Source organism: Cucurbita maxima, unplaced genomic scaffold (assembly GCF_002738345.1).
Source record: "Cucurbita maxima cultivar Rimu unplaced genomic scaffold, Cmax_1.0 Cma_Scf00017, whole genome shotgun sequence".
Lineage (NCBI taxonomy): Eukaryota > Viridiplantae > Streptophyta > Magnoliopsida > Cucurbitales > Cucurbitaceae > Cucurbita > Cucurbita maxima.
This window is the reverse complement of record NW_019272033.1, coordinates 3,871,021-3,887,542: the sequence shown is the minus strand read 5'-3', so window position 1 is coordinate 3,887,542 and position 16,522 is coordinate 3,871,021. Positions and strand designations below refer to the sequence as shown.

Here is a 16,522-nt window from a genome sequence, read left to right as displayed (position 1 = left end):
TTTTTTTTTTTTTTTTTTTTTTTTTTTTTTTTGCATTATATCAATTGATTAACCATTTGGTGAGAAAAATATGGTCACCAGAAGCTCAAATTCTGAGAATTTATAATATTATCTTTTGAGCCCCAACAGCCATCACCTTTTTTTTGTGGGGGCTTCCTAAATGTGTATGGCAGGATAGGGATCGGCCAGTTGTCTTTTTCATTGATCCTAGAAAAATGGCGTTTCATTCATCTCTGCCAATGAAATTCAATGTTCATAATGGATTTTCTTATAAAAGCGTGCACAGGCGCCTCGGTCACACATGCACGTTTTCACGCGGCTGTACTAATAAAAGCATTGCGGTTGTTCCCTGTTTTCTTTGTTTGTAGGCTTAGATGCATTGCTGAAAAGACTGAAAGCACTTCTTTTAGCGTGGGGGGGCTTGATCAGGTGGGTTTCATAGATGGCAATGCAATAATACTCAAAAGGTAGCTTTCCTATCAGTTGCCCACACCTTTACGATATATATCGTTCATTCTGATGCTTTTCAATTTAAAAAATCATATCAACTGTTACTTAAGGCATTGATACCTATTCTGAATTATTGTTATTAATATTATACGTAGTGGTGGCAATTGGGTTGTCTAAGGCATTATCTCACTTAACCCCACACCTTTTGAGCCCCATTAACCCTCTCTTTTCAGAGGTTTCTCTTGTTTCGATGGATCTAGAAATGGTTGATCACTATTTTAACTGTCTATTTGTTGTTGGGACCCTGCCCCCTGCCCCCTGGCCCCCTGGCATCTGATGCAATGTTTTTAGGCATTACTCCCACACGTTTACTTTCTCAATGTCATTTTGACCTACTTGGGCAGTTTTATAGCCAATAAAGCTAACAACCTCTGTGGGAGAACTTTTTACTATCTCTTTTATGGTTAATATTCTTAAAAGCAAGGGATGGGTGTGGTAGAGAAAAAAATATTTCTCAAGTAGATTAAGACAATTATTGAATCCGCTTACCTCTTTTAAACTTATATGAGAGTTTTGGTCCCAGCGTTATATGTGGTTTTTGTCTGGCTTGTTAATGATTCAAAAGACGAAAAGGAGAGAACAGAGCTGGCAGAAGAGTGGTATTTGCCTGTCCAAACTTGGATGGTTGTTTGATTTAAGCTGTGCTCATGGCCACTCAATTGGTAGAGAGATCATCAGGTCGATGATAGATTGGTCACATTTTCCTTTCCTTTGAAGGTTAGTAGATCGATCAATCAACTTTTCTTATGTCTTTTTCTTTATCCTTATCTACTCAATGCCTTACCCCAGTCGTATAATCCAAAATGTTAATGATGAACTAACTCTCTTCAAATCAAAGCTTCTTTATTCATATCATTATTGCTTTTGTTTAAGGGTAAAAGAGATTCAGCAACCAATGTAGTAGTACTAGGTTCAAATTTACATCTAAATCAAATACTACAATTGTGACCATCCACTTATTCAAAAGGATAAAATTTAAGCAAATAAAACACCTCTCAAGTTACATGATAAAAAATCATTGAAAGGGCCGGAGAACAAACGTAATGTATATATTTCAAACCGGACCTTCTGGACTGAATTGGTACCTCTTTTTGTCTATATACACGTACATACCACGCACATTAATGCAGAAAAAGAGAATATGCTGAATAATTTTTAATAAAGAAATAGAATATGAACAATATGTGTCCTTTGTTGTATACGCTCTTAACATTTGAGTCTCTCCTCTTTCAATATGGAATTCTTGCAGTGAGCTATTGCTGCTTGGATTGCTGCCTGCAACTCCTCCATTGTGCTGTCGTTATTGGACGGAGGAAGTGTTGTTGTTGTAAGGAGGACACCACTATTTGTTGGAGACGTTCTCATGGAAACTGGGGCTGAGAACTCGCCTCTTCTTCCTCTCAATTCTGGCTTCTTTCTCAAACTTAAATTACCTGAAAATGAATAAGACTGTCTGTGGGGTTGCATATCATCCCTTCTCCCTCTGAAGTGTAAAAATGGCCTCACTATTCTCGCATATCTCTTCAGTACATGGCTGAAATTGAACCCGAACTTCCTTTTGAGCTGTTTCACTTTATTTTCTTGCTCTTCATCTTCATATCCCTTTCTCCACCTTAAACCAAGCAAGGAGAAAGACTTGGACTTGGCTTTTTCTCTTGTATCGCTCCTGTTGTTTTGGTAGTGTTCATCGCTGTTGCAATTGATGAAGTCGCTACTCTCTTTCTTGGGCTCCTTGTCATTTAGCAGGTCTCTAATGGGAAGGGTATAACTTTCGATGGAGTTGGTTGAGCAGCGGGGAGGGACTGGGAGATGAGAGAGGAGGTGAAGAGGAAGCAAATGGCCATGGAAAAAGATGTCATCTGCTGGAGACAAATCAATGGTGAAGGAAGGTGGGGCTTTGGCTTTGTCACTGGAGGAAGTTTGGAGAGAAACTGAGAAGGAAAATTCATGTGAAGGAGATGATGGAGGAGGAGAAGAAGAAGCTGGCAATTGTTGCTTCTCCAATTGCCTTTCTTCGCCTTCTTCTAGATTTAAGCTGCCATCTTCAAACTTTCTGCTATTGTTCTCCACACCCCTTTCTTGGATCTTAAGATGCTGATGGATGTCCATAACCAACACAGAGAGGTTTTGCTGACAGATCAATTGGTCTGCTGATTCTGAACCTGAAAATCCCAATTCAATACTTCAGTTTTAAGGACACTACCATGCCTTCAGGAAAGGATAAGAATATTAGAGGATAGAGAGAGAGGGGGAAAAAAGAAGAGGGGGGGTCTGGCGGTTTTGCCTCTCTCAACTTGCTTAAATCAAGTTCTTAATCTTTTTTTTTTTTTCTTCTTCTTGGGGGCAGCACGTGTCAAGGATTGGTGGGTCCTTGTCAAATCTTACAGCTATTGAGAGTACAGATTCGGTAAAGAAAAATCCAACAAAAACCCACAAAATTTCCCACAAAAAGCCAATAACCTTTACAATGGGGGCTACTGTTTTTGGTATTTGTTGTATTCATGGATCTTTCCTAACAAGAGTACGCCATTAGTCATTAATTAATCCCCCTTTTTCAGGAGGAAACTTCGAAGAACTCATCATATTTATAATACACTGCCGATCCTCTTTTATATGTTTTTTTTGCATGCTGTGATGCATTGAATGAGACTACTCATTCATATCTCAATAATGGGTCAGTATTTTCAAGCAATTTGGTCCCAACTTTGCATGGAAACAAAACACTTGCAATCTCTTATCTAATCATGATGAATGAATGAATTACAAAAATTAGGTAAGGTTTTAACTTTTTATTCAGAGATTTAGGCAGTTAATAATAGAAACTGATGTTTTCCTCTTGTCTGAACATTATGTTCGAGTTATTAATGTAACAGTGACATGAAAGGCCTTTTTTGCTGTCATGGTTGATGAAAAGTAGAACCATTTAAGGTGTCATCAATACACCAACCTAAGAAATTATTAAAAAATAATAATAATAATAATATATATATACATATATCAATTTTACAATAATGTATTGTAAGCAAAAACATGAAGTGTTCACTAACCAAGAGAGGATCAAGAATGAAGTGGCTTCCTTTTGCCTGTTCATCTTCAAAATAAAATGCCAAGGGTTTAGGAAAGTCATGGGGAATTTAAGATGGTAGACCCAAAACACACGTGTAGACAATGGTTTATAGCGTGGCATAGAGTAGAAGAATTGTCTATATCTCAATCATAGAGCCATTATTTTTGGGTGGACTCACTCATCCCATCTTTCAAAACCATATTCTTTATTTTAAAACAGAGAGAAAAAGAAGGATGCAAGAAATATGGCAAAAAAAACAAAGATTTCGTACTCAAAAACCCACAATGAGAACGATTGGTCATGTGGAGAAACTTTTTCCCACTTTTCTGCTTTTGCCATTAGCCACTCAACTCGATTTCTTACCCTGTCTTGTTTTCTCTTCTTTTTCCCTTCAAACACAAGCCGATTCCATTCTGTCATAGCTGCACAATATGAATAAATCAGACAAGTTAAATCTATGAGCTAACACTATAGCCTGATCTAACACTGGAGATCGTGGTTTTAATGATGTATAAGAAGAACAGGACCCCAACCAATCAGATCAGAGAGAGGCTGGCTCTTCCAACGCTCAAAAGTTCAATATAATTGCAGCAGTTACCAAGGGGCATCCATGTAGATAGATAGATGGATAGATAGATAGATAGATAGATAGATAGATGATGAACAAACAGCCTTATTTTCCTAATGAGAAAGGAAGTGATAGTGAACAGAAGAATGTGCATGTATGCATTGAGTTGAAGGGATATCACCTTGCATGTTGTAGGTTTAATGAGTTGAAAAACTACAGCATCCCCATCTGCCAACTTATGAGCAATTGAGAAACCCTTCCATCCATTGCTCCATTATTTGGAAGCTTCGTCTTGCAGAAATGAGGAGGAGGGCCCTGTGTGTAATGGGCTAATATCAATTAAATATGATCTAATGGGCTAGTATCACATTTATACCGTTGGAATACTTTGACTCCAATTCAAACTGTAACTGCTAAGCTCTTTTAAAAGCTGGTTGCAGTCCAGCTAGTGTCCAAGATTGACAGCTACCGTTAACTTCCCATTCCAAAAACGAAACTACCTTCTCCATACATCATTTTGAAAAAGTTTCTTCCGAACAAAAAAGAATGGTGAATACCTTCTCCATACATCAACACTCTGAATCAGAAAATGCTTCGTGCCCTTTCACAATTTCGCCTTCGACATACATTAATTGGGCTCAATATCCACAATTGGGCCACACCCGTTTACCCGATGGCTCAGTCTGTATAATGGGCCCAACTACACACTCCCAAGCCCATAAGTTCTGAAGATTATTGGCTGAGAAAGAAATTAAACAAAAAAATATCTACTTCACTACATGAATGACTACATTTATTAATTATTTTACAATTTAAAATCTCTTTCAAGTGATGTTAGATTAATTATTAAATTATAAGTTTAGTGGGTATCCATTATATCTCTTCTAAACTTAAAAGGCTTAACATATTTAACATTTTTTTACTATTGAATTTATTAAAATATAAAATTAAAAATTTTATGGTCTATTAATAAGAAAATCATTAAATTTTTTTAAAATATCAAATATATAAAAAACGTATTAACACACAATTAAAAGTAGAGCGATCAGTTAATACATAATTATAATTTAAGCGACCGTTTGAGTTGGTATTTGATTATTAATATAAACATGAATGTAAAATAAAAAAATTAAAAAAAAAAAAACTCTGATTAGATTTTAAAATATATATACTAAAAAAACAGTCTGAAAATACTACAATAGGGCAAGTTTGGTAATAAGGTGGAGTAAAAAGCTTCGTTTCCGTGCATAAATAAGTCACCCAATAAGGAACGAAAACTGCGTCGTTTTTAACAAAGCGCAATTTAGTAGATAATCATTTTCAATCAAGTCTTAAGAAAGCGACATCATAATTAAATTCCTCTCTGTTTTTATGCCCAAAAATAGAACAGTACACAGTTGGTTGGCATCTAACCATCGACAAAAGGAAAGAGCTTCGATGTTCCAGCGCACTTTAGTGAGTTGTCGGCGACGGACGGCAAAGTGTGTCAGATAGCTTACATAGCCTCCGGTGCACGTTAGCTCCTCCGCCAGCTTCGGAACCGCTAGACACGGCCGGGCTCTCAGTCCGATTGCCTTGTTCAAATCGCCTGCAGGCGGCAAAGCGGCAGCTAGATACGGCGCACAATAGCGCGGAAAATCTTGACGGATTCAATAATTGCATTGGTTAGTTGGGTGTTATCAGGAAAACAAATATAATTGTCAGAGCGATTAGAGAAAAGGAACTAATCGACTCCGCTTGTTACTGTTTTCTGAGAAAAGGACTTTACGGATTTGGCGTGAAGACCCGTCGGACGGATCGATCTGCTTCGAGGGTAAGAAAGATTGGAGCGGAGCGTATTGAAACTTTGCATCGATTTTCTATTTTGTTTCAGGTGCGAGGTATTAATATATTGAGAGAGGAGATATGGTGGTGGGATGAGGGTGAAGAAGAAGGGATATGGCGAGGGTAGAGTGGGGCTATCAAGGAAGAGGTAAATGGGCGTGTTCCTACAAGAAAACCACTCTCATCATTTGCTCTATCAACATTATCGTCGCCCTCTATGTTTTTCGATCTCTATATGCTTCCCTCTACCTCTATACCGATAACGATTCACAAAATGGTTAGTGTCTGAGCTACTTGCATTTCTTGTTGTGTTCTTGATTCGTGTTCGATGTGTAGATTATTAACAATTCCTGTTTAATATTCCTCCGGCTTTCGATTTGGTCGCATGTATTTATTCAGTTTATTTCCTTTCCTCTGAGCTAGTTGCGAAGTACACTCCGGATCAGATTAGGAAAATGGAAGAGTTTATTCGGATTCGTAGGGCCTCTGAGCCGGTAGAGCTCATTAAATTGGTAAGACTCATACTTGCTTTGCAACAGATCTGTTTGAGGAGAACGATTTATGGTTTAAGCACATTTGAATTTGTATGGTGAAGAGTATTATTTTGGTGTAAAGGTGAAGGAGCTTAAAGAATTCTCCCAGGAAGAGACGGTGGATGAATTGCCTCATCCATTGAAACAGAAGATTACTGAGGAAATTCTTCTGAAGTTGAGAAGCTCGAATGCTAGCTCAAACAATACTCAGCAGAGAGGTCAGTACAATCCCTTGATTTCCTTGCTATACTCATCACTTTTTCATATCTTTATTTGGTTTCTGTTTCCAAGGATTTTCATTGCTCTTAGGAATTATTTGAAGCATTTGTATCCGTTAATCTTTTCCTTAGACTTCAATGTTAATGGATAATTGTAATTCAATTTTTCACAAAAGTTTGATATTGATATCCTGATAGCTAAGGTTTGCAAGTAGGCATTCGGTATCGTGGTTATCATGTTTTAGGCACGTGATTCTCTCTCATTCTCTCGTACCGGGTTTAGAGCTAGGATATGCAATTTTTTCTTTAAGGTGGCTTGACTGTGTGACTGTGTGACTAGAGTTGGAACCAAAGAGGCTATTACCGGCTGCATTGCTTCAGAGAGACATTGAAATCATTAAGTTATCTTTTCTTACATAACTGCGTCTGATATCTAAAATCCTAAGATTATATTCCTGGGATTGAATACGTAGAAAACTAGTTTGCTAGAAATTCGTTTAGCAGGTTGACATGGCATGTAGCCTGGCACATAATATGGTCATAACTTTTGAAGTTCTTTTGTATCATCAATCGCTCTAGCTATAAGTATCCCTGAATTTCTCTAGAGCGCTGTAGATGCTGCATAAGACCAACTTTGTTCAGACCAGCCATTAGATTACTAATGTCATGATTTTTCTCTATTCCATCTCACTTCTTTACTGCCTCCTCAAAGAAATCTATGCTTTCTTAACCTTCTTTTGGAACTCAAAGAACGAAGTTGTACTACATGTAGAACAAATCTTGTTCAAGTAAGCTTTTATACTTGCTCAACTTCAAGAGCTCTCCTGTTGACCCTCAATCATAAATATAGAGTGACTACAAAAAATTTCTTAGAAATTCTGGAGCGCGAAAAAGGAACCAGAGAAATGAGGTCCGTGTACTTCATCAGAAACCTCCTTGAAATTGATAAATGAATTTCCTTGAACTTCCAGCCTATGAATTACTAAAATTTTAGGGTGACTCATATCTGCAATTTATGCTGCGTCAATTATCTGCTATCTTGTGGAATTTTTTGGTAGGACGTTCAAAGTTGAAGATTTTTAATGTTGTGCATGATATTTCTTGTTACAATCTTGCAATTCTTATATGATCAGAAGCTGTAGAAAGCTGGAGAAAGGAAAAATTGGAAGAAGCAAAGAAGTTGATCACAGAACAAATGATTGAAAATTCAACTCTTTCTTTTGAAGACGCTGGTATGGAATCTTTATTTCAGTGAGACTGGGACCTGGAAACCTCATTGGTTTGGCGCTGATAGTTTACTTGTTGTTTACTCTTCTTTTTCCTCTTCTGGTAGGGATTCTAGTAAAAGCCTTGGAGAATGATTGGACAGCGCTGTCTGAATCAATTGGTCTTTGGATACCTGCAGAGATCTTCAACAAGGAACATGATGATAAGCCTGAGGGTGTAGATGAATTTGGTATACTTTTGCAACTCTATGAGTAACATTCTGTGTACCATATCATCAAATCTTAGTTTATATTTCACTATGGTGTTCATTCCCCATCTCTATGCAGATGATGAAATTCTACCCGGTAGACCAGTTCCACCTGAATGTCATGCTGAGCTCCATACGGATTACGATGGTGCTGCGGTAAGATGGGGTCTAACTCATCATAAAGAAAGTGCAGCTGATTGCTGTCAAGCTTGCTTGGATCATGCGAAACGTGCGCGGCCAGGTGACAGGAAATGCAACATCTGGGTTTACTGTCCATCTGAGTTTGGATGCCACTCACCTGATATTTACGAGCATAAACATATGGAGTGCTGGCTGAAATATGTAACCCCCAGACTGCTTTTGTAGTTGTAAATCTCTTTTGTATATGCTTTCTTGAATCTAACTTGTCTCATCTTCTTCAAATCCAAATGCAGGCAGAAAATCCCAAACTGAATTTCAAGACCAACTATCCGCAATCTTATAGGAACTCACACCCGACTGCGCCGCTGGTTGTCCCTTGGGTCTCTGGTGTTGTTAGTGTTTAATTGTACGATGAATCAGGCAAGCGATTCGCGCTAAAATGTTTATGACTTCACTTGTCTTTCTTACATTTGAGCATCATTGTCCATAGAGTTGCCACGAATGAAAATTTTTGAGGGTTGTTAGGTGTTTAGGGGACTAGCATTTGAATGAGTGAATGTTTGAGTCATATCTTCTTACTCTTATGTAAGATGTAACACGGATTGACGATCCTGGTGCCCATGACTTCAGATTGACAAGTCTGGCGCCGAGATGAGATAGAACTTAGAAGTAACGTGAAAAAGAAAGGCTATTTTGTTGACTGTTAACTTTTGAAATTTATTCATTACGCTCAGGATGTCAGTTTCTGAGCTGAGCTTACCTCTTTCTCTGCCTCTCTCTTGCTGATAATAACCAACTACTTTACTTTTCTTTAAAAAAAATGTGAGTATCTCTCAGCTGTTCAGTTCCGTCCTTACAACATACATATGGTGAATTTGGTTTTGGGATCTCTCAAACGACACTCTTTGTTAAGATTCCATATTGGTTGGAGAGAGGGGACAAAACATTTCTTAGAAGGGTGTGAAAATCTCTACTTAGACGTATTTTAAAATCGTGAAGTTAATGATGATATGTAACGGACTAATGCAAATAATATCTGTTAGTGATAGATTTGAGTTGTTACTATTTGAGTGAGTATAGTCATTACATGAGTATCATTGGAATGAGCATGCTACCGTCTAAACAAGGAGTGAGTGTAGTACTTACCAAAGGTAGGTAGTACTTTTTTTTTTTTTTCTCTCAAATTTTGCAAGAATGTCAGATTCCTATTTATTTGATATTATTTTTAAGTCAATTGGTATTGCAAATCAAATGATCTTTTGCCTATTTATTTGATATTATTTTTAAGTCAATTGGTATAGCAAATCAAATGGTCTTTTGCTTTTTCGTTAGACTAGTCAGCTTCACGAGATTTGAAATTTTTAGAATTTCATTTTGTACGATGAACTTTCAAATTCGAATGAATATACTTTTGAACTTAAATGTTACTATGGGCTGATAACTTTAAACAATCATAAAGGAATTTAATTTCTTCCTTTTAAAGATACATATATTGAATTAATTGCTCGATTGTATTCGATATATATACATATGTATATATAGCTTTAATTCACGGCCTGAATTAACCCTGTAGTTAATCTACGGCGTAAAGCCCACCCTCCAGCAGCGCACTAACCCTATCCAACCGCCCAAATTTGCTTGATTTAAACAAATAAATTAATTAAATTAAATAATTCACAATCCATCCGGCCTTATGCCTCTCCCGTCGCGCCATCCGCCGACTGCTCCCTGTTCAAATCTACCTTCACGACTGCTCCCTGTTCCGTCCCACCATCCGCCGCGGCTTCACCCATCGCGCTCAGCGCCGCTGCCGAATCCCTTCCTCACTGATCTTCTACCCTCTGTTGCTCTCCGGTATTTTATCTAAATCGCATATTTGTCTTTCGAGTTTCTTTCCTTACAATGGATGAACGTCTGAACGCTTAAACGGATGAAACGATCGGTTCGATCGAGAATTGATTCTGCCTAATCATGGACTTTGGAAATTAGCTTGGTTGTTCATTTCTTGCAATCAAAATTATTGGTTTGGTTATTGGTTTAGCCAAAAACCATAAAACCGAGCTTCTTGAATGTGCTAAATGATGGGTTTTATGTAATCGGAGAAGCTTGAGTTGGATATCCAATTCTGTATGCGAATATAAACTTTAACGACTTGGGGGCTGCTTAGTGGTTTGTTTTCAAAAACTCGGCCCTGTGGTTTGTAAAGATCGAAATTTTATGAATTTCGAAATCGTTGACAGCCGGTGATGTTTTCTAAAGAACGTTAAGAGAAGTAAGCTCTCTGTGAGAACAAACTAAGAGAAAACTTCCCCACCGTACCTTAATATCACATATTTCTGGGATTTTGGTAGCTATTTCAATATCAGCTTTTTCGTTAAGCACGCCATTGATAGTCCCAGCATCCTTACAGTTTACCTCTTTTTAACAGGCACCAGCATTTGCTAATAATTTCCCTTGAATATTTCTCAAGGTGGCTGGAAAATTGAAGCCAACCCACAATGAGTTCAAGCAGTGGCTCCATCGGTGAAACTTATTATGATGTACTGTCTTTGAGGGAAGATGCTAGCTACGATGAAATTAGAGCCAGCTATCGTTCCGCTCTCCTTAATTTCCACCCTGATAAGTTACAAGCTATGTGCCATAAATCTCATTTAGACGACATAGCGGGAGAAAGATACTTGAAGGTGCAGAAGGCTTGGGAAGTCCTCAGCAGCTCAATGTCCCGTGCAGCTTATGACAGAGAGCTCCAAGCTGCCAAAGGGGATGCAATTGGTGCAGAGAGCATAAGGTTGGAGGATATGGCCGTGGAAGATAAAGGTGAAGTTGTAGAACTCTTTTATCAGTGCCGTTGTGGAGATTACTTCTTTATCGATTCGGGGGAGTTGGATGAAATGGGATATCCATTGTTGAGGAATGGGAGAAAGGTTTCTTTAAGGACTCTGGATGTGTTGCCTGCTTCCGTTGTTTTGCCTTGTGGTTCTTGCTCTTTGAAAGTTCGTTTACTTATTGATTCGAATTCAAGTGTTTTGAATGATTTCTTTTAAGATCCTTGGCGTTTCGTTCTTGAATGATTTCAATGTTTGAGAGAGCTTGCTGGACTCGAATGAGAATGTTTACTGGCCTATTTTGGCATCGAGGGCGTTTAATCCACTGCCCCTCTGCCTCTGGTGGTGATCTTTCTTTTTGCTGGCTTGCCCACATGTCTCTCTGGGCGGGTAAAGGATTGGCTAAACGGATGCCTTGGGAGGTTGGTGTCTTAAAGGTGAGTTCTAGATTCTACAGAATATGAGGCTTCAGGTTTCCTTCAGCACCAAATTAGAGGAACTTCAAAGACAAAGGTTCAATCCATTCAAGGGTCCTTCGTAATTTTAACCATGTGATCATTTAATTTGGAAGTAATTTTATAGCTCTTTAGACGGAGAAACCTTCACTCAGTCCCTAGATTATAACTTTGTTAAATTTTGATTGAACGTATTAATATTTCTATTATGTTCATAACTTTAATATAGAAAAAATAGATAGAATCTCGTAAAATTTTGATGAAACATAAAGAAAAAAAAAACATTACTATACTAATATACTATTAATAGCAAGCATTTTAACTTATTTGCAAAGGATAAAATGTTAATTTGTTAATTTAAACACTTTTTTAAGCATTTTTAAAAAAATATCAATCGACATCAATATTTCATAGCATATCACTCAACAAATTAAAATGGGACCCAGCATGATTTTTCTCAATAATTATGACATAATTTAACCAGATCAAATGCTTTTGTACCCAACTAAACGTGAAAAGGGAAGAAATATTTTAAGAATAACCTAATAACATTCTCAACTTACTTAAGATGAGGCGTCTCTATCCCATCTTGTAGGAATATATTATCAGCAGCAGCATCTTTGCCTTTAAGCAGCCGGATGAAGATGCTTTGCCTCGCATAACAAGCACGATGGTGAACAAGTCAAAATTGGATGGCTAGCAATCAAAGTTAGATACACTGTAACAACTTAAAAAGTCAAATAATGACCCTGTAATTCCTCCTCTCTTGAAGGTCGATGGCGACACTGTGGAAACACGGATATGATCGGCATCAATAAACATAACTGGTATAATAAATCAGCCAATAAGCACTTCAATGAAGGGAGGACGTTGCTATCCACTTCCTAAGTCACAAGTCCGAGAAAAGTCTGGTTATGATTACAGTCCAAATGGGCAGCACGAAGCGTTCTCAAATTAAATTTCTGAAAAGTGAGTCTCACCTTTAATGCACACCACCCACCACTAACACCATTTCCAATCCAATGGTAGAAGAGCAGACCCAATTCGGGAAAAGATCTAATCAGTTTGATTTGGAAAAAAATTTAATTAAAAGAAGAAAGATAACAAGTCGAACTGATTTAAAACGAGCCTTATGATACGAAGTAGCACATTTTAGGGGGAAAAAAGAGTAGACTGATAAACTTCTTCATTTAAAACGAGCAAACTTTGTATATGGACAGCATACCAGATTGATACCAAACTTTTAAAGATCGGCTGTATGTTTTTCGTACTCTTCTCCTCCCATGAGCTTTAATAGTGGAAGTGCCGCCCCCCGACCAGGTTGTCAAAAGTAGAAGATATTGGTTGGTTAAATGTCTCAATTCGCCCAAATCTTGAGCATTAAGAGAGAATCCAAGCGCCTAGAAAAGTAGGTGCTAGATTAGCATACAGCATGCCAATTAATTTTCAAAGTAATGGAAGAATGAGAATACAGTGTGAGCTTTGTGCTGGAATCTTTAGTGCAGTTCAACATCATTCGTTGGAGTGTCTTGTGCTCTCTTCTAACTTTGTCTTTACACCGAAGGATTAGAAAACGTTATTTTCAATAAGCTGTGAAGGCACTGTCAAAAATGGAGCCATTTTGAACCCTCAGTTAGGGGGCATTAATTCTTTATATAGTTTCTGGCTCATAAACCAACCAGAAAATCTTGCTTCTCCAATATGGGCGTCTTTTATCAAGAAGACCCACCAAATCCTTCAAGGAAATGCTTTCTAGCAGGTGCTTTGAAGGATGTACTCTGCAACTGTCATACTTTTGGCAAACCACAGCCAAATTCCAACGCAGAGGATGACTATCCAACGAGTGACTTTGATGATGAAGAGGAAGTATTCACTCACCAACTTATCCTCGCATATCAACAGATATAATAACCTTTTGTTTACTCTTTCACCTTATATGAAATCTGTTTCTCTAAGTTTCTTATCTATTTCTCAGGAAATTGTATCGGAAATCAGAAGTCGGGCAATGGAAAAGTTGAGACGAAAGACTAACCTGTCAGACAGCTTTTCCTGGGTTTTCTCACCTGCAACCAAAGAATTATATATTACTTCAATGGAGATTGAGAAGATGGATGAACCTGGAAATGAAGATAACACAGGAGATGAGTTCTACTCTGTTCAGAGTTTTCTCACATGTTCAAGTGCTGCAACAAAGGAAGCATTCTTTTCCGTAGAGGCCAACTTTTCCCGATGTTCGAGCTTAAATGGTCTTAATTTTCTGGATGAAGATCTCAAGAGGCGCACCATCTTACAGGAATTGTTTCATTGTGAAGGATGGCCGTTTGGTCTTTGCAGGAAAGCGGCGTTACTTCCACCTCTGCCCAAGTCGCCATCTGAATCTTGGTTATGGAGTAAAGGCACCAAAATTGTGAAGATATGATGTCCAAATTCGGTGCTAAGTTCTGTTTTTTTGTATTTTGCTGCTGCCAGAAGTAACGTTGAGATTGAAGAGTAAAACGTGGCTCCTCTTAGTAACAAAATTCTTCAAGCTATTGATCTGATTAAAAACAATTTTCAACTCTTCTTCACCTCATAAACCCTCTTAAATTAATTACCGCTAATATGCAGTTGCAGTAGCAATAATCATAGTTAAGGTTGCCCCCTCCGTAGATCACAGAACTCTTCAAGAACACATAAATGCAAAAACATGAAACTGATGATATAAACTTGTAAAAGGAACCCAATAATTGACAAACATGCAAGGAAGTTAAATTCTGAGAACTCATTTGTCAATGTGAGATCTTATTCAATTGCCATTAAATCCACAATTTTTTGGATTTGAGAGAAGCAGACAGTAAAAATTGAAAAACAAACACCCAAACTAGAGTAGGCTAGCAACTACAGCCAAACTTTCAACGAAGCCAAATTTATGCCCTTTGCTCGACATATGACCCTGATAGACCAGAGGTTCCCAGCACAGAAATCTGTCGTAAAATAAAATAGAAGCTATGGTTAACAAAAATTGCTTAATGATCAATACTCGTTTCACCAACTTATTTATTTGAAAATTGCAATTAACAAACTATATAGCGAGAAGCTTTTTACCTTTCCCCACTCGGATCCAAGGCCACTGCATCTCATTTTCAAGTATATCATCTTAGTTCCTAACTCGGTTTCAACTTTCTTTCGCAGATAGTTTTCCTCGGGACCAAATGCATCCAAGTAGGCTGTATAGCGATCATAAACTGTTTGTAGTGCCTTCTTAAGCTCATCAGACAAAGGCTTAACATCCTGTACATAGACTCCGAAGTTTTCACTTGATAAGAATCTGGAGAGGAAAAAAAAATTAATTTGATAAATGTATAATTTCCAATACCTCGCCACTGACACCAATGCTATCATCAATTTCCATTTTCAAGTTGATAAGTATATCACCAAAATCCTCTGCCGCTTCAGCTGCTCTGAAAACATTTTCCACAATTTCCTTTCCAGCCTTGTCTTCAGTGCTTCCAGATAATGCTGCCTTTACATCATAGACAACAGACTCGGGAAGGTTATCCCAGCTTGCAGCCATCAAATCCTTGAAAGCATTCTGAAGCTTGGTATCTCCAATTGTAGGCATATTAACTACATCAACACTAAAAAATCTAGCGTGCGCTACACCAGATAGATAGCCACAATCTGCTGAAATTTACCAGAAGAAACAGGCATATGATTTATTTTCAAACATTATAATACTGAAAAAATAATTTAATTCGGTCTATCAACGTTATTCAGTCACTTCACATTGCAGCGAGCTGAAACAATAAAACTTTGCACAGTGCACATTTCTACCCAGAATTGTTGAAATTTTAAAACTTTAGTTGATATTCCTTCTCTCTGATACGAGATTTATTTTGTTACAATTCTTTAAGACAAAAGCATTGCTTAAAGTAACAAGGGGCACTTAAAGAAACTCGGCATTTCAACAAAACTAACCACAAATTGCGAACACTAGGAAGACTTGATGATAAATACTAATGCAGAAAAGAACATAGCAGTTTACTGTACAAATATAGCAAGCAAAATTTTGATTTGTAAGAACTACATCTGTATGTGCAATTCATGGTAGAAGATCTATACATTTAACTAATCACCAGTAAGACACAAGCATATCAGCAACCAACTGAGAAAATCAATAGCTAGCATTAATTAAGTTGAATAAAGAATAGCGAATGACTTCATCAGAAATTCCGCTTCTTTCCAAAATTAATCAGGAGAGATTTGAATCTATAATAAATAGGCTGTAAGTATACTAATTAGGAGGAATACCAGAAGAAACTCTCAGCGGAAAATCTGAGAAAGAAGAACGATGAGACAACAGAGAGAAGAAACTTCGGGCAGCCAGATGGTGACTCTTTAGTAAATTCCGGTGCGTGACGCCGGCGATGACGTAAGATCTGGCGCGAACAGAACGCAATAATGATCTGAGAATCACCATTTTCTCCGAGACTTCCGGTTTTTTCCTCGAAACGGCAAAATTGAAAGCTAACTCGAGACAAGAGGCTGTTCGATGACCGGGTAATAAAAGAAGAGAGTTGATATCCAATTTCAGAGAGGAGTGCCTCCCTCCATTTCTTCTTTATTTGTTTTTGGGGCCGACATTGTTGGGCCATTTAGGCCCATGGCCCAATCATGGCATTTGGAGTTTTTTTTTTTTTTTTTTTTAAGTACTTTATTTTGAAAAACGGCAAAAATGACTTGATTCAAGCCTTTTTAAGTATTTTTATTTATTAATTTTTTTAATAAAAAATAATTTTAATCGTCTTTAAACATTGAAGAAGTTAACTGAACCCTTCACATCATTAATTTTCCTACAAGGAAAATTGTAATTATGACACCTTGTGTATGATGAAACATTTGTTAATATTCACCAATGGCAATTAATA

At 37.5% G+C, this 16,522-nt stretch overlaps 5 protein-coding genes across 7 annotated transcripts; 3 read left to right on the top strand and 2 right to left on the bottom strand.

Annotated features, from left to right (window-relative positions):
• Window positions 1-1,394: 1,394 nt before the first annotated feature.
• Window positions 1,395-2,796, bottom strand: LOC111492254 (BRI1 kinase inhibitor 1-like). Its single transcript, XM_023141537.1, has one exon. It carries the CDS (start codon window positions 2,617-2,619, stop codon window positions 1,717-1,719), a length of 903 nt encoding a protein of 300 aa, XP_022997305.1. The 5' UTR covers window positions 2,620-2,796; the 3' UTR covers window positions 1,395-1,716.
• A 2,726-nt stretch (window positions 2,797-5,522) lies between these two features.
• LOC111491706 lies at window positions 5,523-9,104 on the top strand. The gene is made up of 7 exons (XM_023140696.1): window positions 5,523-6,246; window positions 6,393-6,481; window positions 6,585-6,720; window positions 7,854-7,952; window positions 8,054-8,176; window positions 8,274-8,536; window positions 8,629-9,104. The coding sequence occupies exons 1-7, from the start codon at window positions 6,084-6,086 to the stop codon at window positions 8,737-8,739; spliced, it is 984 nt and encodes a 327-aa protein (XP_022996464.1). The 5' UTR covers window positions 5,523-6,083; the 3' UTR covers window positions 8,740-9,104.
• On the bottom strand, window positions 7,828-16,180 carry LOC111491709 (succinate dehydrogenase subunit 5, mitochondrial-like). Of its 2 annotated transcripts, XM_023140700.1 has the most exons (5): window positions 15,906-16,180; window positions 14,971-15,278; window positions 14,700-14,885; window positions 14,512-14,578; window positions 7,828-7,840 (listed from the first exon to the last, which is right to left on the bottom strand). In XM_023140700.1, exons 1-4 carry the CDS (start codon window positions 16,072-16,074, stop codon window positions 14,522-14,524), a joined length of 720 nt encoding a protein of 239 aa, XP_022996468.1. In that variant the 5' UTR covers window positions 16,075-16,180; the 3' UTR covers window positions 7,828-7,840; window positions 14,512-14,521. The 2 variants fall into 2 exon arrangements, with proteins under 2 accessions (XP_022996468.1, XP_022996467.1); XM_023140699.1 differs by lacking the exon at window positions 7,828-7,840 and having other exon boundaries at window positions 14,342-14,578.
• LOC111491712 (DPH4 homolog) lies at window positions 9,993-11,795 on the top strand. Of its 2 annotated transcripts, none has more exons than XM_023140703.1 (2): window positions 9,993-10,189; window positions 10,806-11,795. In XM_023140703.1, the coding sequence occupies exon 2, from the start codon at window positions 10,834-10,836 to the stop codon at window positions 11,377-11,379; it is 546 nt and encodes a 181-aa protein (XP_022996471.1). In that variant the 5' UTR covers window positions 9,993-10,189; window positions 10,806-10,833; the 3' UTR covers window positions 11,380-11,795. The 2 variants fall into 2 exon arrangements, with proteins under 2 accessions (XP_022996471.1, XP_022996470.1); XM_023140702.1 differs by having other exon boundaries at window positions 10,764-11,794.
• Window positions 12,643-14,231, top strand: LOC111491711. Its single transcript, XM_023140701.1, has 2 exons — window positions 12,643-13,481; window positions 13,591-14,231. The coding sequence occupies exons 1-2, from the start codon at window positions 13,317-13,319 to the stop codon at window positions 14,032-14,034; spliced, it is 609 nt and encodes a 202-aa protein (XP_022996469.1). The 5' UTR covers window positions 12,643-13,316; the 3' UTR covers window positions 14,035-14,231.
• Window positions 16,181-16,522: the final 342 nt, after the last annotated feature.

Coding starts and splice junctions, on each gene's coding strand:
- LOC111492254 (XM_023141537.1), bottom strand. CDS start 2,619: ATGGACATCCATCAGCATCTTAAGATCCAAGAAAGGGGTGTGGAGAAC.
- LOC111491706 (XM_023140696.1), top strand. CDS start 6,084: ATGGCGAGGGTAGAGTGGGGCTATCAAGGAAGAGGTAAATGGGCGTGT. Junction 6,721..7,853: donor AAACAATACTCAGCAGAGAG/GTCAGTACAATC, acceptor TTATATGATCAG/AAGCTGTAGAAAGCTGGAGA. Junction 7,953..8,053: donor TCTTTCTTTTGAAGACGCTG/GTATGGAATCTT, acceptor CTCTTCTGGTAG/GGATTCTAGTAAAAGCCTTG.
- LOC111491712 (XM_023140703.1), top strand. CDS start 10,834: ATGAGTTCAAGCAGTGGCTCCATCGGTGAAACTTATTATGATGTACTG.
- LOC111491711 (XM_023140701.1), top strand. CDS start 13,317: ATGGGCGTCTTTTATCAAGAAGACCCACCAAATCCTTCAAGGAAATGC. Junction 13,482..13,590: donor ACTTTGATGATGAAGAGGAA/GTATTCACTCAC, acceptor TCTATTTCTCAG/GAAATTGTATCGGAAATCAG.
- LOC111491709 (XM_023140700.1), bottom strand. CDS start 16,074: ATGGTGATTCTCAGATCATTATTGCGTTCTGTTCGCGCCAGATCTTAC. Junction 15,279..15,905: donor TCCGCTGAGAGTTTCTTCTG/GTATTCCTCCTA, acceptor GGTAAATTTCAG/CAGATTGTGGCTATCTATCT. Junction 14,886..14,970: donor GCATTGGTGTCAGTGGCGAG/GTATTGGAAATT, acceptor GTCTATGTACAG/GATGTTAAGCCTTTGTCTGA.